Source organism: Clarias gariepinus, chromosome 12 (genome assembly GCF_024256425.1).
Source record: "Clarias gariepinus isolate MV-2021 ecotype Netherlands chromosome 12, CGAR_prim_01v2, whole genome shotgun sequence".
Lineage (NCBI taxonomy): Eukaryota > Metazoa > Chordata > Actinopteri > Siluriformes > Clariidae > Clarias > Clarias gariepinus.
This window is the reverse complement of record NC_071111.1, coordinates 9,162,984-9,188,312: the sequence shown is the minus strand read 5'-3', so window position 1 is coordinate 9,188,312 and position 25,329 is coordinate 9,162,984. Positions and strand designations below refer to the sequence as shown.

Here is a 25,329-nt window from a genome sequence, read left to right as displayed (position 1 = left end):
CACGCAGGTGTGATATTCGGATGTACCGATCCTGTGCAGGTGTTGTTACACGTGGTCTTCCACTGCGAGGATGATCAGCTTTCCTTCCTGTCTCCCTGTAGCGCCGTCTTAGGCGTCTCACAGTGCGGACATGGCAACTATTGCCCTAGCCACATCAGCAGTCCTCATGCCTCCCTGCAGCATGCCTAATGCACATTCACGCAGATGAGCAGGGACCCTGGGCATCTTTCTTTGGGTGTTTTTCACAGTCGGTAGACAAGTCTCTTTAGTGTCCTGCGTTTTTAGAACTGTGACCTTAAATGCCTACTTTCTGTAAGCTGTTAAGGTCTTAACGACCATTCCACAGGTGCATGTTAATTAATTGATTTTGGTTAATTGAACATGCATGGAAAACATTGTTTAAATCCTTTACAATGAAGATCTGTAAAGTTATTTGGATTTTTACAACATTATTGTTGAAATACACAGTCCTGAAAAAGGGACGTTGCTGAGTATATATATATATATATATATATATATATATATATATATATATATATATATACACTGTATATATGGTTAAAGCATAGCAATAGCATTCAGGCTACTGAATATTGTAACCAGAAATGTGCGCTGAAAGCTCACAGTAACCTCTCGACCCTGACTTCAGTGCTTGACCATGTTGCTATGGAAACTCAATATGGCACTCAAATCCCCATTTTCTTTCTTTTATAAAATACATATCTGTACCACTCTGCATAGGAACTGTTCTCTAGGCACATTTTGCATATATTAAACTCACCCTTATACATCTTTTTCTATCTCATTCATACACGCGCACACACACACACACACACACACACACACGTACCCACAACCTCACACACACATATACACACACACACACACACACACACACATACACTTTGTCCACCTCTGCGTCTTTTTTGGAGACAAATGAACATTGTTGCCATGCCAACTGTCCTCCTCTGGATAAGAGAAAAGGGATGGACTTGGAGCTCTAGTCACATCTCTTATTTCACTAGGAAACATTTTTAAAAAACATTTCAAGTTTTAAAGAAGTTTAATTTATCATGACTCCCAGTGGAGTGTATATAACAGGAATGCCATACTGCTTTGTATTTATTTCTCCTTTTCCATTTTTAACGAAGCTATAGTATCTCCTCCTGTCTGCTATTAGCAGTAGATCATGCATCACTTTTTGTTCATTTGCAGTTTCTTCATGGTACAAGAAAGAGAGCAGAGCAGGCATGGATTTTGCAATGCAAAAGGCTGTCTATGAAAGTAGTTTTAGCTTGAATATAGCAGTTGAAAGAGCAGTTGAATAATAGGGAGGGCTCATTGGGCTTCAAGCGAATTTGCAGACGAATCTGGCATTAACCAGACATTAAGTTGACATTAATATTGAAGAACCTGGGCTCTGGTTCCTGCTGTGAGATGACTTGCAGCCATTTCAATACAGTTTCACGTTACAGTATAAAGCAGTCCAGGATTTCTGAAACATTGCCATTTAGGAATTTATACTTTCAGGTGCTGTATCATCTTTTTAGGAATCACACACTTCCATCCAGTTCTTCACCCCTGCCGTTCACAAGTTATTTCCACTGATTCTTAGGTACAATGAAATATTGTACTTTGATTCCTTTACTTTATAAATTCTGCATTAAATTAAATTGTTTAATTGTTTCATTATTCCACATAAAAACTAAATAATAATACTAGCATTTGTGCAGCAATTCAAAACAGCAACAGTACAAAAAGCTAACACTTCGAGGCGTGTTCAACTGAAACCTTTCTCATGAATGAACATGTAAAACTGATTGACAGAAGACTCTTGGCCACAGTAAAACATCTGAATGGTTTTAAAGATTTTAAAGAAGGCCCAACATCCGTGAATGATAGTCCCAGCCGATGTGGCTCAGAGCCCAGTGCACTCGTTCCTATGAACAATCAGTGAGTGGAACACCTAATCCTTTCTTCTGTCTGTGGGAACTGTACACACAATCATCAGGAACACCACTTGCACATTTCACAACCCCAGCTGGAAGTTACTGCCAAATTCCCTGTACAGTCCTAATCTCACTCCAAGCCATTTCCACATGTTTAGGCTATTAAAGGAGTTCCTGGGAGGCCAGCGTTTCAGATGTAAAGCAGGCCATCATGGCTCTGGCGTACTGAGAAAACTTTCTACCTTGATGGTATTTAAGCACTAGAGAAATGCAGAGATAAGTGTATTAGTCTAGCAAAGGATTAGGTAGAGAAATAAAGGGAGTTTTTACTCATATACTGTAGCTTAATCGCAATCACTATACCGCTTATCCTATACAAGGTCACGGAGATTAGCAGCCTAGGAGGGGTACACCCTGGCCTGGGTGCCAGGTCATAACAGGATACAAGCATGCACACACTTACACACTCAGTCACACACTACGGACAATTTGGAAGCACCAACTAGCCTAATCTGCTTGTCTTTGGACTGTATGAGGAAACCCTCCAAGCACAGGAAGAACATGCAAACTCCATGCACACAGACACTAAGGCAGGAATCAAAAACCTTGTAGTTACACCAGTGATATTTATGATCGCTAATTATTTAGGCATAATTTCTACAATATTCTTGCTTATAGCAAGTTTTACAAAACATGTACATAAAACCAGTTGATTCATAGAAGATGGACACTATCACACTTCCAACTAGCACAATATCTATGTTCAGTATCTGCCTCTTTCAAATCATTATAATGGATCCTAAGCAGGACACCATGATGTTGTCTGACATGAATATATATAAAGCTCAGTTTCTTTTTCTTCTCCAGTATTCTAGTTGCTATTCTAGTTGGACCAAGAGGTTATGTGAGGCATTTGAAGTTTAATTCCGTCCTTAGATGACTTGCTGAAGCTATTATGGGAAATGCCACTAAGATGGAGCACAGGCTTTTACTTTGGAAAAATCACTGGATGTTTTGTAGAAACAACTACAAATGTACTAGAGCACAACAAACAACAGACTATATAAGTTAGAACATATTGTTGAGAGATTTGTTTCTGGCCGTACACTGTAACTTCACATTTTAACTGCACACCTTTCTTATTAGCTCTTATTATTTCAGTTCCTAAATAATATGCTTTACAATGAATTAAAAAAGGTATGAAATTGTAAAGGTTTATTGTGTTGCAACAGTCCAGATCACAGGGCTGTTGCATATACAGTCCTACACACTAGTCTGTGTTAAGTATATAAAAATCTGTGAATAATAATAAACTGCACATTCAGGATGCCAGTGTTGTTTCCCAAGATTCTGCTTTTATGGTTTAAAATATTAAACCATACCAACATGCAGTGGTCGATGTCATTATGTTATTAGTTATAATATACAATTATTGTTTTATTAGTCCTGATGAGGGTAAAAAACCTAAAGTAGGATTAAAATAATAACCCAATTATAATTGTGGGTAATTGGCAAACAGTTAATAGTAATTAATGATGTAATTTCTGTCTTTGCTGTTGAGTTTAGGCCACTGTAATAGTATAAACGTAATGGGTCTGTAATAATAATATCCTCTACATAAAGTTTATGAAGAACAGCAGGGATATAAAGTAATTCCAATCTCCACCTGCTCCTTACACTTAAAAAAGCCACAACATCTGCAAGGAAAGCATATTAGTTTCCAAATCAAAGTGTTTGATGCATTGTACCAGTCAAAAGTCAAAAGAACACATTTTCTAATTCATTGTTTTTTGTTTAGTGATTTATTTTCTACTGTATGTTTTCAAATAATACTGGACATTTCAAAATTATGAATTAAAACAGTTGAATTATGTAGTTAATTAACAACCTAAAGTAGTCAGATGTTATTTTAAGACATGAAGGCCAGCTCTCCTGGAGCAGTTCTTACAAGTACACTATTGTCAAGTGAATATTGCAAAACTGATCTCTGTTTTTATTTAACAGACATGAAGCTTTTTCGGTTAGGTTTATCAACTCAGGACAGAGAATGTTGCATTTTGTGGTTCCTTACTAATAAGTGGTAATTTCATTTCTCATCTTGGTCATGCTTTTATAGGGAACTGATTGACTTCCATGCAGTAACACATGCATCACACTTACTTCCTTCTGCTCTTTACACTAATTAACACCGTGAACTTTAGGAAAGATCTTGTAATGTGGTTGATGGCTTCTGCTTAACTTACAACACATTTACATGAAGCCATGCAATCATCCAAGTGCTTACCTGATCATTGATTCTGCGTTACTGCACTGGGTAACCAAACTCGTCCTTCCTGTTTTAGGATCATTTTATTTATAAATAAAGAAGAAAAAAAATATTTCCACTGAACCTGTCTGTAATTAATGTAATTACAGATTGTGCATGTGTTTATACAGATGTGTGCTGACTCAGCCTGACCTTTTACTTAATCTACACGCCCTTGCTGTATATACTTAAGAGCTTTTTTGGTGGTTTAGATGCACTAGGCAGTTTTTTACAGCAAGGTTAATATCCTCCTGGGAAAGTCACAGCTGGTAAATATCATTATGGGGTGCACTTTTACACCTGTTACACCCCATCCTCTAACACACACACACACATATAGCCACACATACATACATATCCAAGCTCTCGTTTTACATTCCATATACTTTTACAGCTGCAGTTACTCCGTTTATAGCTACATAAATGGTGCAATACTGATGCAGTAATGTCCTTTTGATTCTCCCTGAACTCAGTTGGAATAAGGTGTAATGAAGCAAGCAGCATGATGGGCAGTGTTCTGCAAACAGGAGGCACAGTAAGCAAAGGACCTCTATCCAGTCAGCGCAATAATAAATGAAAGAATGAAATCACACCTGGCATATGTTAGTAGTTCATTTAGATGTTCATTTTTAAAACCTTTTGACCCCCAAATGATTGTAATAGTCACACCCAAAGACCAAAATGGATATATATTTATGAGCTAGATCAAGGTAGGCTGGGACTAAATTGAAACCGACAAGAAACATCATTTTATGGGCTGGATTAACCATGCGTAGTAGTCTCAGGTCAGTCTGTGCCTATTTTCTGAGGCTTCCTAAAAGACATGATCTGCACTCATTAATATGGAATGTGTAATTATTACTGTTGAATAATTAATTTGTACTAAAATTAACTGAAATCTGGTCTGTTGTTTGTTCAAAATCTATTAAATGTATAAAATGTAGGACTCTACAGCAATTAGTGATGGAACCGTATGAAAAATTCATGGGAAAAGGGTTCCGCATAACACCTTAAGTGGTTCTTCAGCTTGTCCCACTGAGGGTTTTACTTTTACAACCAGGGGCTTAAGATAAGCTTCCAAGCAGGGCCTATTTCTAATGCTAAAATGTTTACTTGTTTAAAAAACTGACTTTTAGAACTTCCAATATGGTGAAATATTATTTTATGAAATAGAAAAATATAATTGGCAATAATCATATAGGAAGCAGACCTTTTTAAAATAACCAGTTTAATTATTCATCATATTTTTTGTTAGCAATATAACTGAACGCTAACTAGCAGGCAGGATGCTATGCTTTGTGCTTTGTATGTGTGTACCTTTTATTGTGCAGTGTTTTCTACTGCTTCATGTTGTACAATTACAGTTAGATTTAGCTATAGTAATTATCACAATGCTAAAATAAATTTTGCAAACAAAATAAGGAATTTGTACTCTGCAACAACGGCAAAAATGGTGTTAAGACACTAAGCTAACTAGCTTTTAGCTTTCAGTAGTTTAAAACAGTGTTGAATAATTAGCTTGATACTGATTTGAGAAAAAAAAAAATCAGAATATTTCATCCTTTTTTTGGAGGGAAAAATTTTCTCGACCCTAATTTAGTTGCATGCTAGGGGGCTTCCGCATTAAGGCTACTACTACCACTCAGTCAGGGGGCCGAAGACTATCACGTGTTTCCTCCGAACCTCGTGACGCAGACAGACGTCTGACATACAGTAAAAGTAGCCATTACAGCCTCCTGCTTCTTCTTTTCTGCTCTGTAGGTTTTTTAATTGTTGCTCATTTTGGACAAGACACAGTGGGCTGGTTTACTGATGACACAGATGAAGCAAACTTAAAGCTAAAATTTGCCATTACTGCCAATTTAACTTTGCACATTCTTTATTTAAAACAAGGCTTAATTGAAATCAGGACTGCGGCCCTGTGTACATTTGCATATGGCTGTATTAATGTGTGTGTGTGTGTGTGTGTGTGTGTGTGTGTGTGTGTGTGTGCAGGTGTAGCGTTTGATATACCAAAGGAAGTTAGTGTAGCCTTTCATTATCTTTCAGCTCATCAAGACCCATTATAATCATACAGTAGCTTAACATGGTGACCTACCCAACACATACACGCACAGCTAATCATGGTCATGAACTCGCTGAACTGTAAGCTTGTCTCAGTAACTTGATGTAAAAAATATTTCAAGTGCAAAAGGTGGAAAATCACTGGCTCCTGATCTCTCTCTCTCTTACTCGTCTGCTCGTCCTCCTCTCTTTCTCCCTCATACTGAGTGCCTGTGTATTTGTTTGTTTATTTGAAGCCAGTTTTCCCCCCAGAGCAACCTGTGTGTGGGTGTGTGCATCGCAGAACTACCTCTTACCTCTGATGGACACACAACTGCACGCACACATATATATTCACACAGTACCTCACAGGATAGATCAGGTATATAGCATCATATTTGGGCACCTTCGCATAACTCGCATCACTAATCCTTTGGGAGCATTTGTGTTTTTGTCTTTTGTGTGTGTGCGTGTGTGTGTAAGAGAGAGTAAGCTGTGTAAAGGGCAAACTGACAGCACCTAGGCAGAGCCAGTGGAAACTTCCTGAGGTGCAGGACACTGCCCTACATCCATTCTCAACAGAATGAAAAACAGACTGCGCTCATAATCACAAGGATTAACAAAGCCTCATTTGTACTTGGGTCTAACTTTGTGTGAAAATCATCCCAGAATGTGACGATGATCTGCCATATATGATCTTGATTATGAACCGCCTTTATTTAATGCAGTCTTATGCTTCTATTTCAGTCATATAAGAAGATGAATGAATGAGAGTGAGCAAAGATTGTGAAATCATAGGCTGATGCAATCATGGATGCGAGGAGTGATAAAATACTGCTGTTGTACTTTCATACTTTGAAATTGGCTTAAGAATTATGGGCTTTGTACACAGTGAATTGGATGTATAAATGCACCAAAGCAAAATCTGATGTGGGCTGTTAACTGCATCATGGAAAAGTTGGTAAGGTTTTATTGGGTGAAAAAGCTGATTTAGTGTCATAAAGAACTCACATGGGAGATGAGTTTACATAAGAAACAGATGATAGTACTGTACACCGTAGAGTTTAAAGACAGACCAAAAATATTGTACTGTGATATTGTGATAAGAAATATATTACACAAAATAGTGATGCACATCATATGCTTTAAAGTCAAGTTCTCAATCATAATCTTTTAAAGTCCAAGTCAAGTTAGGAATCATAAACATTTGGTATGTAAGTTGAATTGGGAGTAGCCTAAAGTGAAATTGTCACTTTGAAATTGAGTCAAAGCTTTAGAAGTCAAAAAGCGAAGCCATAGGGTACGGCAGGGACAGGGATTTGACTTGAGAGTCTTTTGCTCTGAAGTTTGAGACAAATTATAAATCAGAAGTCTGGAAAGTCTAATCGAGCTGCAGGTCTTCAGCTTTAAATTTTAATTGAGTTGTGAGTCATGAACTTTAAAGTTTCAGTCGAGTTGTAATATATCACTTCTGAAGCATTTGAGTTGCAAGTCATGGGCATTGAAGTCTCAGCTGAGTTGAGGATCAGTCATAAACCTTCAGGTCAAGGTATGTATTTAATTATTTCTAACCGAATAATCTGATTGGACGAGAGGCTTGGCATAAGGGGTAATAATAGACAGTAAGAGCAATGAGACGTTTAACTATATGTATAAACAGAATTAACTGTGGATTCCCAGCACGCGTGAAAGTACTTCAGTTCAGAGGCAAGAGCAGCTACCTGCCAAAACCCACATTCGAAACACAAAAACAAAAAACAACACTCTGTCTCCTTTAGTAATCGTTTTTAAGTCATTCTAAATCTGAACTGTCCGTATTGTTTTATTTATGCCAACAGAGCTACGAAGCTAACTAGATTCCCAAATCCCTCTGATATAGGGCACTACTTGGTGTGTGGAACAAATGATTGATCCTTTTAATGCATTTGGGATTGATTCCCAATTTTGAAAGATAACGGAGCTGGCTGCACCATTGTGCCTACAACCACATCAGTGCTCATATTTAGCACAACAGCACTCCGTCTCATATAATATTGCTTATGCTATTACTAACCAAAATTATTTCATTACAAATACGTGTTGATACTTTGTCTGAATCAGAGGATTGACGAACATAACACAGCAGCTGCATTTTCATGCAGCTTATTAATCTGTTAATATTTTTACTGAGGAACAAAATACTGCAGTTTTATGGAAGTCTCAAACTATTCTCTTTATCTCCTTAATAATTACATTTGATGGAAAGAAATGTGAAATTTAAAACACACAAGAGTGATTTAAATGCATTTTCTCTAACTTGCATTCCCTGTTATTATGGTTAAATTGACACTAAACCACATTATCCCGCGTGCACATAACTTTGGATCGAATGAAATATGAAGCGCATATAAACAAAGATGTATTGCGAACTGTCCCGTTTAGGATGCACATAAACAGTTCATTTGTAATTTGCATTCACAATGAGTTTTTTTTTTTTCGAGTGTTAAAAATAATTATGTAGGTGTACTGTATCTGTATATGTGAAAGAGTTACAGAGCAGGTGAGCGAGAGAGAGAAAGGGAAGAGACTTTATGTTTCCTGAACTAATTGAAAATGTTGGACATCCACTCTTTCAGTCTTTCTTGCACCCAAATTACAAATACATCCACACACAGACACTCAGCTGTCATGAGTCATCATCATTGCCACGGCAACAGAGCGAACTGCTTGCACTTCGTTACTAAAAATCACCATCATGGGCTGCAATAAAGCATGCCATGGCCTTTATAACATTGTCACTGACTTGTTGTTGTTGTTGTTGTTGTTGTTGTTGTTTTTTTAGAAATGACTCTTAATTTTACATTTTGCCATGAAAGTTCATGTCCCAGAAGAAATTTCTAGATACAGACCCCATCTTGCCTCATCTTCAACATCATAAAGTGCATTTGCTTCTTCTTTTTCCTCTCTGTATCATCCATGTGTAAGGTAAATATCCCCCACTAGGCAGAAATACATTCACTCTTTGAGATCACTAGCAGAGTACAAACAGAACGCAATCATGCTTCAATAATTCAGTGTAAGCCACCGAGTTTCAATAATTCAGCACCAGTTCTGTAGACAGAGACGTCTGAGAGGAGAACTGCAAGTTCACTGCGGTCAGGGGGGTCACGTCACAACCGTCAATCAGAGAGACAGAGAAGGTGAAAGAAAGAAAAATTTAAATGAGATGCAATACCCTTGATGTTGAGCTCTGAAATATGGAATACTTTATTCCATATATTAGTTTTAGTTAAGATTTTTATTTTTTGTACTTGTTATTTATAGACAAAAGAGCTACATAAAACAAATAAAAGATAAAACACTTTAGAATGTGCTGTTATGGGAAAATCATCATAATAGGCATATACTGTATATAAAATTTACTTTATTGTTGTGGTACATCAAAAAATCAAGTTACCACTTATGTTATAGCAGCAATACAGTATATAAGCTATATATGCTATTCCCCGTTCTATATTCTCTCTCTCTCTTTCTCTCTCTCTTTCTCTCTCTCTCTATGTCTGTCACACAAAAATAAAAAAAAGACTTTCCTAAAGACTTTCCAATGGTGAAAATGCACGGAATGTTAAAAATCTTGTAGATTATGATAAAATAGGTTTTAATAAAATATTAGCAGTAATTTTTAATTTATAAATTAAAAATTACGAAATTTTAGCAGTAAATTTTTATTTTGTAAATTAGTATTTTTTTGTACTGTAGCTTCTCTGGAAGAGCTTCTGTTATTTGAAAATTAACCGATAACTTATAACCGATCAATCTGAGGATTCCAGAGCATTGTGGTATAATGCAAATTATTAAATACCAAATAAAATAAATACAATAAGTATTCCATCACTGTTAGTGTTTTGCTTAATATTATAACAGGATTATTTTTATGTTATCATCAGCCAATTTATTAATCTTATAATTAATTGACAAGTCCCAGACGTACAGTAACACGGAGGTGGTATCGTACTACTAATCAGAAGGTCATCATGTGTGTTCTGCATGCATACAAACACTCTTGCACTGAAAATGCCCTCATATAACTTCCTATCCTCTGATACACACTGCCTGAATAACACACTGCCTAACTGTTCAGCTCGGTATCTCACATTTCCTTTCTCCCAGCAGTCCACCACTGAGCTTATCTCACTTTTTTTCTGTGTTTTGTAAGCCAGAACGGATCAGCCATCAGCCACACATTTTATTTATACACTTTAATAGGGTTTCCTGGAGAAAATGCATGCTGGACCCTTTTTAAGCACACAGGGTTCTAGGCGGTAAATGAGGAACCCCACTGACTTCAAATGATGGCAAAACTGCATTTAAGCACTTTTCTTCCTCAGGACTCGATTATCATCATGTGCAGCCCCAAAAACAAAACGACTTTTTTCTATTGCCAGTGTAAGCCACAGTCTCATTAATAATAATAAAAGATTGAAGGCGATTTCAAGTCCCCAGGTCACTGTTCTCTCGGCAGCTGGATGTGTTTTTGCTAAACCATCTCTCAGCTGGGGAAGAGCGCAGAAAATATAAACAAAGCGGAACATTAAGGATGAAAAAAAATAATTTGGACATAATTAATACAGATGAAAAATAATTATTTCTTTTATGGCAAGTGCATAAAAAGTGTCTTTGTTTTTGTGTTTGCAGAAGTTTATAGTGAAATATCTGTCATGTTTGGTACAGTAAGTGGCTGTGGTTTCCTTCAAATTCAAGCCAATACTGGTGGCCAACCTTATCACCATCATACCCTCCAACAACATCATCATTATTATTGTTCTTGATCATGGTCTTGTTGTTTATTTGTTTGTTTATGTTTAGAAGAAATATATTTTTTACAATCTAGACAAAAATCATATCAAAATTAATAATTAATAAAAACATGGGTACAGTCTGTACAGTCATTAATAAAACTGTACAGTCATTAATAAGACTATGGATCATTAATAATCACCAAAAACACAAAGGATGTTTTAATTTAATGCAAAAAGAAATTAATTAACAAGCAAATCAAGCAAAAAAGGGAATGTATAAGGACTGTTTTTTATGTATTGACTGATTGTTATTATTATTAGCTTTTCTGTTTTGAATTTAATATTTTATATTTCACTTACAAGGTTTTTCAGTTGTTGTTGTTATGCAAAAATTTGACCCCTGTTTGTTAATTTGTTAAACTCAAAGGAGATGATGTTTAATCCAGTTCAGCCTGAAAAGATTTCGGTGGAAGATGAACATGACTTTGTGGTTAAAAGAGAGAGCGTTTAGAGAGATAAAATGAGGGTATTCGCATGTTGTAAATGTTAGGTCTGATCTTCACAAATAAGTATAAATGTGTGATATGGAACATGTGTTAATGGAAGTGAAAAAGCTCTTAATGAACTATCACTTGCACCCACGGTGTATTACAGATGCATAACTACATTCACACCATTTACATCATTCACTTGCAGTGTTTCGGAGAGAGAATGTGAGAGAGAGAGAGAGAAAGAGTCTACATTTTTCTTTCTTTTTTCTGGGCTAATGTATTAATGCATTCCGACTAATTTTGAGGCACAAATCTCTCTTATCGGCATGCAAGTTGTTGGTGTAAACATGTGTTGTGTGAGACTCTTGTTCACGCCTCACTGCTTATGTGAGTGATGGGAGAGATGAGAAACAAGTGTGAAGAGTGGAGGTTATTCCTCCACCATCTGTGCGACACAACGAGATGCAAACAGTTCTTAATCCGGATTGGAATGCTTTGGAAGGGATTTTCCTAATGTGGCATTAAAAAATACATACACATGTATTTTTTAAGGTCTGAAGCGTTAGGTTTGCCACTTATCAGCTCCTCCTGAACCTACATGCTGACGGGGGCAAATTAAAGGAAAACACTGACTCAGTTATGCAGTGGTAGGTGTTAGTCTATTGTCCTGGTTTAGCCTCACTTGTCGCATTAGAGAGAAGTATCACCGCTAATCAATACAAAGTTGCTTCTGATCACCTTTTTCCTGATGAAACCTCCAAATGGACATGGTCTCATCTAGGATGACTCCACCCATTTTCCACAAGGGCTCACTGAATGGTTTGATGAGGACCATAATGGTGTAAAACATACGCTATGGCCTTCACACTCACTTAAGCTATAGCTCAATTGAACATCTGTGGGTTTTGGAGCGATGTGTTGAATAGAGAGCTCCAGCGCCATCATTAAAACACCAACTGAAAAAAAAAAACAGTTTTCATAACACACTATATACTTGGGTTTTGCCCTTATCTGTAGCTCGGAAAACAAACCTGATTATGTTTGTTCTATACACAGAACTAGAATTGTTCATGTGCATGGTATCACCCTAAATCTTCTCCATTCTCTTTAGGCTTTAATCTTTTTCTGACAATAGTTCATTCAAATAGCTTGAGTACTATCATGATGCATTTGGATATTGTGTGTTTGGAGTGTGTAAGGCCTCGGGACTCTCTGTACAGTAGTGTGTTCTTCTTATGGAGGTAACTAACTCATCATCCTACTCATTCTCTGGTTTTCACATCATTAAAAAGAATGAACATTCATGCTGAGTGTAACATGCAGTGACTAAAGGCAAGTTTTATTTTAATCCAAGAACTGTAATCCAACTCCATAGCAGGCACCCAAACACATGCAGGAGAAGTTAAACAAGCAGAAGCCATAATCAGATTCTATGAAGGCGGGCAACAGCCTCAAGCAAGACAATACTGAAACACTGAATGCAATCAAGGGAACAAATATATAGTAATACTTTACAATGACACACTGGCACAACGGAATAAATAGACAAACTTTAAAAGAATCAAACAGCGAACAGGTGAACAGAATTGCGGATTAATCTAGATCAGAAAGTAAATACAAACACATGGAGTTTATTTATTTGGTATAGTGTGAAGGGGAAACTGTTGAATCAAATTCTATCCTGAAAGCCAGTGAGTTTTTATTTTGAACCACATGATAAATAGCAGCCGTGACCCTGAATACAGGATAAAGTGGTATAGAAGATGAGTGAAAGTGAATAAGTGATAAATAGCATAGGCAAGAAGAAGCAGAAAACTAATCCATAGGGTTCAAAACCTGATAATGTTAGACAAATAAAAACTTGGCCAATACAAATATCTAGGCTCCCTTGATAGCTTGTTTACGCTAGCATGGACATGTCACACGCAGCGGCAACGAGGTCATGGTCAAAATGGTCCCTTCACCTTAGTCCAGATGGACACTGGCCCTGCGGATGGCCCAAGAAATGGTGGCTCAACCAACTCAAAGAACTCATTAGACTCACCAACTTCGCACCCAACGATGCACTCGATCAGAAAAAGTTGAGAATAGCATGTACAGAAGCGGACCCAAGGCAAAACGAATGTTAGGATGAAGAAGAAGTTAAGATGGACATATGTTATAAATAAAGAAAATGAATTTGTCTCATGTCACATTTTTCCTATTTACTTGGTTATTTTTTATTTGCTCTTTGCCTTGAGATCCCCTTTAATCCGGTCAGCAAGGGACATTATCAATTCCTTAAAGAAAGACATCATCAGTTCCTTAAAGAAAGGACCTTTAGTCAGGTCCTGTCAGTTTTAGCTTACTGTTATACAGAGTTTTGAGCTTCCAAATTGATCCCAGAAGTGAAGTCTGGTGATTTTTCAGGCCAGTCAACAAGTCCCAGTGCTCCATTAAAGGTGTTAAAGAAGTCACACCCAGATTTGGCCTTGATTGTCAACATTCTAAAATGTCATAGGCCCCGTTTACACAGTTCAATTGACACATCCAACACTAGTGCTTCCCATTTACTTTAAATATAGTGATGTTATGTGTCCTTGAACTGTACTGTACGTCTGCTGCTTCGCTTTACTCACATTGTTTGCGCCAGACAAACTCAAGCTCTCAAATGAGCGCAAGGGCATTAACCAATCAAATCACATTATGCAAATATTTAGAGAGCACCAGAGATCATGTCTAGTTTTTAAAATGAAAATGAAGGATACATTTCATACCTTTTTGTGGTCAGGAATCACCCTGTAAATTATGACCAGATGTTGTTTGCCTGCTAGGACACCAACTAAAAGAACCAAGCTTGGAGAGAGGTTGCAGAAATATTAGGTGAATCTGGTATGCATTTGAGTGGTTATGGAGTTTTTTCCATGTACTCCTAGGTTGTCACGCTACTGCCCAGCAATGTTTCCACAGACATCTATCCATCATAAGACACTGTTGCATTTTAATAGCTGCAGTGTGCTGGACCAGGGAGAAGTCCTTGAGGGATAGGTTTAATGGATAGGAAGAAGGAAAGGAAAGGAAGTAGGTTAGGTTAATTGGCGTGGTATCAGCTATGTCTTTTTACAGAAAAGTGTTTTAAACCCCTGTTTGTTCAAGACAAAAAAATTGTTCAAACAAACCCTAGAAAACTCTGCCTTATCCTCCTGCTTCCAATGTCTTTCTCAAACCCTTGTGTCAGAGGAGAAAGAAAGCAAGGTCACTAAGATCAGCCAGGATAGCAACCAGATGACGGGAAATGACAGAAACAAAAATACGAAAGAAGTAGAAGGCCTATCAGGATTTACGAAACAGCGCCTATCAGAGGCCAAGCCATCCACCCCGCAGGTACCCCCACATCTACAGTACCATCAGTGGTAGATGAAGATGCAGACCTTTTTCCAAAGGCTTTTACCCTCTATGTGTAGGTTTTCAGTTGCAAAGAGGGCAAAGGTCAGTTTCAGGAACCACTGACTGGTCTTTAAAGTTCTTCTCCTCAAACATATAGGCTATCTGCGCACACTTTTTTGGTGCAAACCAAAAGCTGAGGCTCCATAACACCCAGAATTCTCAAACAGTAAAAAAAAGGGCTGTTAAAATTATCCATTATTTCTTTTTTCGTGGTGGAGAGCATGGTTTAATTATGCACTGGCTAATTAGGATGACTATAAATAGCAAGTTAATTGCTTTAAAAATGGGTAAGAAAATATAAAACAAAAAAGAATTACAAAGATACTGCACAATGATAAGGCAAGCCGTGTTCCGGGGATTGAAGATGACTTTTGTGAGTGTGACGAACATACACACTTAAAGAGAGTTATTACATAAGGATACAAAGTGAAATATTTGTTCGAGTTTAGATGCTTTTTTCCCCAATATTAGAATGATCAGGCTCCAGGCATTAAGGCATCGAGTTGTTTTGGTCTGTACTATCCACTCTGACATGATTACATCTCTCTTATTTGTCCTCCTGTCATTTTATCCACTACATTCTGCACACAGGCTCTGTATTCCATGATCTGATAAACAGAACTACTGAAACACGCTGGAAAGGCTGTGAGCTCTGGGGAAATTCCACTGTAACAAAGAGCTCATACTGTGAAGTAAGTGTGTGTGAAATGGAGAAAGAGTAAAAAGGAAAAAAATCTTAGGATTGAAAATAATCAACATTCTTGATTGGATCACTTGTAAGCCTATTTAAAGTTAATTGTCTGCACTAAATGAAGTGTAGCGTGGTGAATTCAGAGTGCCGGGCCGTCTTTGTGTGTCTTTGGTCTAGGGAAGTTTGCATTGTTGGCTACTTGTAAAATTCTCGGATGCCTTGCAAGACAGACCCTTGACATCTGACCCTTGCTGACCTTTGGACAGAATATAATAGAGTGCAACTGACAGACATTTTATACAAATTTTATACCTCAACTGAAGCCTATTTTAAAATTACCTGAATATACCTGTGGTCTATGTGCAGCTATGTCGCTCTAGGAAGGCATTATCAGAGTTGCCATGGCAACAGTCATAGAACACCCAATAGCAACCATTATAAAATGTTAAATAAAATCCCTGGCAATGTTGCGGATGTCCGAATTTTATTTCCCTAAATCATAATATGATACCAGTATTAAAGCTTTGAATATTGATTACTACAAACCACATCCACCACATTTTTCCACATCCTCTATTAAGACCAGTGATTTTGGCAAGATTCTGTTGCCGAACTATTTTTAAATATCACAGACATGTTTGTTCCTTTTAAAAGTTACTTTATCTGCTTGATTTCGTATGTTTATATGTTTGTATTTTTGCACATTTTGAGATTTAGAACTTCCAAGTATTTCAATGAGTGCCCTATAAAAGGTTAAGTGGAACCATGCATTATCTAAATATTTTATTTAATGGTCATTCAATTTGCTCTCTCTCACTCAGACGGAGTTCTCAAGAGCAGCTCTTCTCCACCAGGCTCGACGAGACCTTGTGGCCCAGATGTGTCGTGCCCACAGTGCCTCGAGCCGCAGACGACACGTACTGACACCGAGCGACCTTAAACACTTAGTAGTGGATGAAGAATATGAGCTAATCTACTGCTACGTACCCAAGGTGGCGTGCACTAACTGGAAGCGGGTGATGATGGTTATGAGCGGGCACGGCAAGTACACCGATCCCATGGAGATCCTCCCCAACGAGGCACATGTGCCCTCCAACCTGAAGACACTCAACCAGTACAACATTGCTGACATCAACCACCGCTTGAAGAACTACCTCAAGTTCTTGTTTGTGCGTGAGCCCTTCGAGCGCCTAGTGTCGGCATACCGTAATAAGTTCACACTGCGGTACAACAAATCCTTCCACAAGCGGTACGGCACACGTATTATCCGGAGGTACCGCAAGAACGCTACGGCTGAAGCCATCCATAGTGGCAGCGATGTCAAGTTCACGGAATTCGCGGAATACCTCGTAGATCCGGCTACGAAACGCGAGGCACCTCTAAATGAGCATTGGCAGACTGTGAACACACTCTGCCACCCCTGCCACATCCACTATGACGTGGTAGGCAAGTATGAGACACTGGAGGAGGATGCTGACTACGTGCTTAAGCTGGCCGGCGTGCCCAACTCGCTACATTTTCCATCCTACGCCAAGTCTACCCGCACCACCGACCAGATGGCGGCCATGTTTTTCAAAAACATCAGCGCACAGCAACAGAGACAACTCTATCAGCTTTACAAAATGGACTTCCTGATGTTTAACTACACCTCTCCAAGTTACCTGAAAGAGCTCTAGGAAGCGTTGGCGCACAATGCACGCACATTTTTAAATGCACACCTGCGCAAACACATACTTAGAGCTGATCTTAACTTAAACTGAAGGTTGACATGCGGAGAAACGATCAACGAGATGTACTGTAATTGGCTTGATGAATTGGCGCCAATGGGAGCAGAGCAAAGAACTCTGAATTTTGGAGACGTGTGTAACTGTATAAACAATGGGGGGGTCAGTCTGCTGTATTTTAAAGAGGTGTGTTTGAACAGGGAAAGATTCATACTGTATTTGGTTGTGAGTTCATGTTTGATGAGTATTCAGGTAAATCTGGCATCTCTGTGTTAATACACGTGTCCATCAGATTGTAAGATAAAGATCATGTTCCTGTTTATATTCCACACCATCATTAAGCAATATGACTTTGAGCCAAAGGCTCATTTACTGTAACAAGTAAAGATCTCACCCGCCTACCTTCAACTTCAGACACTTAATGAACGAAAGACTTCTACGATGATCCTGAAACCGCAGTTGACTTGTATTTCAAATACAGATGTGGGCTGGACTTTTCGGCACGCTCATTCTAATGTTATTTATAGTTTACCCCCCTAACTACAGGCATCCTCTGTGTGAAGACTCTGTGTGTGTGTGTACAGTAATTATATGATGCATATGTAAAGGAGGACCTTTGTGTTCATATACGAGGGTATGACAATGACATCGAGAGGTGCCTTTGTGGTGAGGGTGTATCCTATACTGCCCTTGTGAGTCATTAGCTGTCATGCATTGAAATGTCAGAGGTTGGAAGCAGGTTATAATCATTAAGAGGCACTCTTACTGTAAGACCTATCAGACATCTTAAAAAAAAAATGGAGAAATTTACTTGTTTTTGTTGTTTTTATTGACTTATGAAAGATAGCTGCGAGCAGCTGAATTAAACATTATTTAAAAGACTGTGTAAAAAGAAGCAAAAGAAAGCATGATTTAATTTTTGACTGGTAGTATTGATATTTTTAATGTTTTGTTTTCTTCCATTGCTGTTACATGGTACAATGTTGCTGAGCTCTTAACAGATCTCATGTTTTCCAAAAGGAAAGTAAAGCCTTTGCTTTCTGAGCCGTTCTCATAGGAACAATTTATTCAGACCGACTAAAAGTCAGAGAGAGAGTCAGAGAGAAAGAGAAAAGAGGGGATGAGATGAGAGAAAGTGCTAGACGGTATCTGTTTCTTGCATTAAACCCATGTTTGTTCCATTTCAATGTCTTTAACCCAATTTAAGCGCTTCAAAGGACCACATGCTTTCATTTGTAGAAGTGTCTTTTTATGGCCTTTTTTGTTATGACTGTGAATTAGAAGAGTCTGAAAATGATGAAATTGCCTATTTATGTGTGTGAAAGCCACAGGCGGGTGTGTCTGTCTCCACCGTCTGTGTCTACACGACTGTACAAAAATCCTACACTGGTAAAGGTGACTCAGTCTAGCACCAGCTTTCTCTTTCATCCGGATGGCCAGACAGATTAGTGGGCCTGGGTAAATAAACAGCGCCTGTTAGTGTTTTTTTTCTTCTTCTTTTTCTTAAAGATAGAGCCCCTGTGGAGCAGGGTCTTAAGAGAACATGCACATGTGTGTGCGCACACACACACACACACACACATACAAAACAAATAAATATCCCTCTAGTGATATATGTAAAATGTGGCCAAGAGGAAAAAATAAGATAAACTGACTATGTGTTCTGTATTGCTCTTCATTTCTCTTTCTCGCTTTTTAACCAATTCGCAAATTTTACTGGGATCAGTTTACAGAAGGGGTACCTTAATTAAATTCTTGACCTTAGGAACATTTAGAAACAATAAACAAGATTATTAACTACACATTCTATAGTCCACAGTATTACTGTATGTGCAACAGAAATCTTTTAAATAAGGAATAAAACACACGTGTGTTCTCTTGTTGGAAAATAATCAATGATGGCACAGTGTGTGCATGACACCATTCATTTTATACCGCAGCACTTTGCCAATCATTTATTTATATACATATTCATTTTTTTCCATTTCTATTTACAATAAATTTTAGATGCTAAGCAAAAATGTTAAACATCTCTTAAGAAATCTTTTCCCCGCAATCTGGAAATATTGTCAGAGCTGCTGTTTTTGGAAAATTAATAAAATATAATTATTTTGTTTCTAAATTAATGTCTCTAAAAATGTTAAGCATGTAAGCATTTGATGAGCAAATAGTTATTAATATGGCTAACCAATAGTCCACAAACACCAATGTGAGCTAACACATTCAGTAATGTGTTTTTTGTGTTTAACGGGTAAATTTCATAACTGAGATTAAACGCTTGGTTGTGAAGTCCTGAGTTTAGTTGATTATGAATATAACGATTATTGTCACCAAATGACAAAATCAATGGTCTAACATTCTCTACAGAACAAACACAGGACAAACAGATGCTTCATTAGAAGATGCTTCGTTAGAAAAACAACAGTTGATGAGTGAAAATGAGTCCAGAACACCCAGCAAGAACTAAAGCTTTTAATAACGTTTGATGGTCCATTGGCAAAATTTAAGGTGCCAATAATTACACCCAGAGACCTGAGCTGATTTGATTTTCATCATTCATTAAGTCATTCGCTCTGATTTATTTCAATCCTTATTTATGCGGAGTTATACTTAAGCACGGAGAGACTCGTTGGAAATGTTTTTCACACCAAACATGAATTAATGAATGTGGGAACTTACTTTGCTGTGTTATTAACATCACTTTTGTCAATGCTGAATATTTTTAATGTTAACTGAAGCAGTGAATAATGTTAGTTAAGGGAACCTTCATGTAAAGTGTTACTGTTCACTGTTGAGCAATAAATAAAACTGATGATTGGAACAGATCTCTGAGGAAGGAACAAAGTCTGTGCAGTTCTTTAGGTGCTTTTGTGTGTGAACGATTAATGTTTTCTCTTTCTCTCTTATACACACACACACACACACACACACACATTAATATAATATCAGAGCAAGGATCTTCTGCTGACATAATGATTAATGTATATAATTAATGCTATACTTAATCAAATTCTTAATCTCAGTAACCCAAAATTAAACCCTTATTTTTTAGTCCAAAACACACCAAATAGAAGCAACACGGTCTTTCAGCATTTCAGTAAAATTATCCTGTCACTCACTCTCTTTCTCTCTCATACACACATACATACACGGGGCTGCTCGCTCTGAGCTCTTTTATGAAAGTAAATTCATGCACGCTGTTCTGGCAACTGGGCAGAAAGCTCTGATCTACAATCAGTTCTTATATGTAATGACTATAATTATATAAACCACTGATTGGAGCTCAGCACTGTAAAGCTTCGACGCTACATCTGATTTCCTTTCTACACTACGATTGGATGCCTTTCACGGTGGTGTAGTGGTTAGCACTGTCGCCCTCCAGGGTCCGGGTTCAATTCCCGGCCAGGCTCGATTCCCGTCTCTGTGTGCATAAAGTGTGCATGTTCTCCCTGTGCTTGGTGGGTTTCCTCCGGGTACTCCGGTTTCCTCCCACAGTCCAAAGACATGTAGATTAGGTTGATCGACATTCCTAAATTGGCCATATTGTGTGAGTGAGTGTATGTATGTGTGCTTTGCGATAGATTGGCACTTTGTCCAGGGTGTACCCCGCCTCGTGCCCTAAGCCTTCTGGGATTGGCTCCCGGCCCCCCGCGACCCTGAATACAGGATAAAGAGGTAGAGAAAATGAGTGAGTGAGTGATTGGATGCCTTTCAGCATGATATTCACAAAGCCTTTTATGTGTGTATATACATACAGTGAGACCTTGGATTGCGAGTAATGCAGTTTTCAAGTGCTGCAAGACGAGCAAAGGTTTTTAATAAATTTTGACTTGGAAAACATACAAATCTTCGAGTATCATGTACTGTATCACGCATGCACTTCTTGTTTTGACGCCGAGTGTCACATGATCACAACTGAGTCAGCGTGTTTTCTCTCTCTTGCGCTGTGGAATTGTGGGCAATTGTATTTCCTGCTTTTTTGTAAGCAGTATCTCATCTTAGTGCACGTCTCTTACTGGTATAATTAACATCCGTGCGTGTGTGTACTGTTTACCATACCACTGTGACCCTGTGTGTGCGCGTAAAACATATTTTATTTTGTGGTGTACAGCGCGCATGTAAAGCAAAAGCAAGTCTCATTAGAGAGGCTAAAGATCCATTTTCTCTTTCTGTATCAGCCTGCTCTTTGTGTCTCACAGACCCCTCCTACTTTCGCCTTCACAGACACACACACACCACACACTCTTTCTCTCTGCTCTACACAGAAACACTGCTCTGTCGCAATTCTTTTCAAAGGTAAAGTGCAGGGTAATTTGTTTTATTTTTACTTTACAGAAGTGATTCCGTTAGTGTGTCACTCAATCGAGTGTTATTAGAGAGATTTCTTGTTTATTTTTCTGAATAAAAAGTGTTTCCGTTGTATGCGTGTGTGTCAAAAGAGTGGAGGAAGAGTAACTGTGTAAGACAAGAAGGGGGAGCGGAAGCATACTTTAGATTCACACACACACACACACACACAGCACCTGCACGCACAAACGGAAACACTTATCTGTCGGGATTTATTTTTACTTTTTTTAAAGGTAAAGTGCAGGTTAATTTATTTTATTTTTACTTTACTATTTTTATTTTGTGTTAATTATTATATGTATTTATTTTTTAGGGCTGTGGAACCATATTTCTTATAGCCTTATATATATATACAGTGGTGTGAAAAACTATTTCCCCCCTTTCTGATTTCTTATTCTTTTGCATGTTTGTCACACAAAATGTTTCTGATCATCAAACACAATTTTGGCCCACTCATCTTTTCAGAATTGTTGTAATTCAGCTTTATTTGAGGGTTTTCTAGCATGAACCGCCTTTTTAAGGCCATGCCACAACATCTCAATAGGATTCAGGTCAGGACTTTGACTAGGCCACTCCAAAGTCTTCATTTTGTTTTTCTTCAGCCATTCAGAGGTGGATTTGCTGGTGTGTTTTGGGTCATTGTCCTGCTGCAGCACCCAAGATCGCTTCAGCTTGAGTCGATGAACAGATGGCCGGACATTCTCCTTCAGGATTTTTTGGTAGACAGTAGAATTCATGGTTCCATCTATCACAGCCAGCCTTCCAGGTCCTGAAGCAGCAAAACAACCCCAGACCATTACACTACCACCACCATATTTTACTGTTGGTATGATGTTCTTTTTCTAAAATGCTGTGTTATTTTTACGCCAGATGTAACGGGACACGCACCTTCCAAAAAGTTCAACTTTTGTCTCGTCGGTCCACAAGGTATTTTCCCCAAAGTCTTGGCAATCATTGAGATGTTTTTTTAGCAAAATTGAGACGAGCCTTAATGTTCTTTTTGCTTAAAAGTGGTTTGCGCCTTGGAAATCTGCCATGCAGGCCATTTTTGCCCAGTCTCTTTCTTATGGTGGAGTCGCGAACACTGACCTTAATTGAGGCAAGTGAGGCCTGCAGTTCTTTAGATGTTGTCCTGGGGTCTTTTGTGGCCTCTCGGATGAGTTGTCTCTGCGCTTTTGGGGTAATTTTGGTCGGCCGGCCACTCCTGGGAAGGTTCACCACTGTTCCATGTTTTTGCCATTTGTAGATAATGGCTCTCACTGTGGTTCGCTGGAGTCCCAAAGCTTTAGAAATGTCTTTATAACCTTTACCAGACTGATAGATCTCAATTACTTTTGTTTTCATTTGTTCCTGAATTTCTTTGGATCTTGGCATGATGTCTAGCTTTTGAGGTGCTTTTGGTCTACTTCTCTGTGTCAGGTAGCTCCTATTTAAGTGATTTCTTGATTGAAACAGGTGTGGCAGTAATCAGGCCTGGGGGTGACTACAGAAATTGAACTCAGGTGTGATAAACCACAGTTAAGTTATTTTTAACAAGGGGGACAATCACTTTTTCACACAGGGCCATGTAAATTTGGAGTTTTTTTTCTCCCTTAATAATGTAAACCTTCATTTAAAAACTGCATTTCTTTTCAATTATGTTATCTTTGACTAATAGTTAACGGTTTTTGATGAGCAGAAACATTTAAGTGTGACAAACATGCAAAAGAATAAGAAATCAGGAAGGGGGCAAATAGTTTTTCACACCACTGTATATATAAAGACATTTCCACACTGGTCACTCTGCCTCAGTTAATCAGCTCAATTTTTCAACGTTCTTACACCGTTTACTATCTCATTTTATTTGTATTTATTTTTTATTCTTTGTCAGGATGGAGTCTGCGGGTTCATCAGAAATGATTTTATCCACCGTCAAGAGCCGTGTTAAAAATATTACAAGACTCTTAGGGCATTCCTGTACAACAAACTTCATAAGTTGCACCCACTTTCTGTCTCTTCTGTTTTCTGAGTAAAGATGAAATTTAAAAGATGTGTTAGTACTGTATTGTTTCATCAAGAGTCCTACTGATGTCCCGCAAAAAAGTCAACTCTTGGTAGTTATAAGCGATACCTTTAGTGATTTCGTATAGTCATTTATCCAAATGCGTGTTTGACTTTCTGTGGGCATGTGGCGAGTATAGTATGAGAAGAAGCTGCAGGAGTGTTTACATTGTTTGGAGATACAGTACACTTTTGTATTGCCTTTCTTGTTTAGGCTTACAATTAAATTGAAATGCGTTTGATAAAATGCAATGTAAATCGTGTTATTTTGAAAGTAAAGTGAAATTATTTCAGCCATAGGCAGCACTGTGCCCCTTCAGGGTCTGGGTTCGATTCTGTGTGCATGGTGGATTTTCTCTGGGTTCTCAGGATTTCTCACGTCTCAAGACCTACTCCGCCATTTGCGACAATGTATACACTGACTTATTGCAAACTTGTGATCAGCTGAATCAAATGATTTAGATATTTTCAATCCCAGTAAAATACACTACCAGTTATTTTTGTTTGCATGTGCACATGAGATTTTCTCATAAACCTCCTTAAAGTACACATTAGTAATTTAAACCAGATAAAGCAGTTTTACTACAGCCAATCCTTTTTCTTTGTCGTTCTGTTTTGTTTACTCAACATTTTTCACTTGAACTCTTCAGAGATCTCTTTAAAATGCACATGTAAAATATCATTTTCTACTTATTATGCATTGCCCAAAAAAAACTGAATTATTCACAATAAAACCAAAACAAAGTGAACGATTCGACTGAAACTGACACTCTACCCTCCTCAAACGTCTTTAAAAATAAATTGATGTCTAATAATGTTTTTTTTTATTAGCTTTTTTTTAGTCCTGGAACGGTTTCTTGCTGAGCAGATGTTATTGAAGCTCTTCCAACATGGCTGACCTTGGCGTGCTGGCGTTAGCTCCTTCACTTTGTGGGAAGGCCCACGCTCCCTGATTATATGTCCTGAGCTGTGTCCTGCCACGGTTTGAAGTGGTGTCTTTGAAGAAATTGTTGGAGAGGAGAAAAAAAACAAAGCCACAAGTTTGCTGGGCGTCTGTGCCACAGTGTACTTCAGATCTTCATGTCATCAGCAAAAGCAGCGTCACAGTATTGCAAGAAAATGTTCTGGTTCTTTCATGATAAGGAAGAAAAGTGATGCTAACTGCATGAACATCTAAAATTCAAAATTTCAGGAAAATAAAAGATCCTTTAAAAATAACAAAGCACATGCTTTAATTTGCTGTTTGTTAAATACTAAAAAGCTAATGTAAATAGCCTGCATATTTTGTTTCCACACCATTTGCTTAATTGGTAAATTTCTGCACTAAGACGTTTAATTAAAAATGGTTAAAGTATTAATTATTGTCTCTTATAACAACTGTGTTTACTTTTTTATCATCATTGCTGTTGATATTGTTTCAATTGTCAAATGCATTTCCTTCTTATAAAGATGAAGATTTCTGGGTAGAAAAGAAAAAATATATGTTTTAAATTGTATATAATATTAGTAAAAAAAAAAAAAATTAAAAACAAAAG

General features: G+C 37.8%; 1 protein-coding gene across 2 annotated transcripts in view; it reads left to right on the top strand.

Moving 5' to 3' along the window:
- Positions 1-20,226, top strand: part of chst11 (carbohydrate (chondroitin 4) sulfotransferase 11) — a 63,969-nt gene extending 43,743 nt beyond the window's left edge. For both annotated transcript variants that reach the window (XM_053508597.1, XM_053508596.1), the window contains exon 3: positions 16,505-20,226. In XM_053508597.1, coding sequence (XP_053364572.1) covers positions 16,505-17,359 — 855 coding nt within the window. In that variant the 3' untranslated portion in view covers positions 17,360-20,226. The remainder of the gene's footprint in view (positions 1-16,504) is intronic.
- Positions 20,227-25,329: the final 5,103 nt, after the last annotated feature.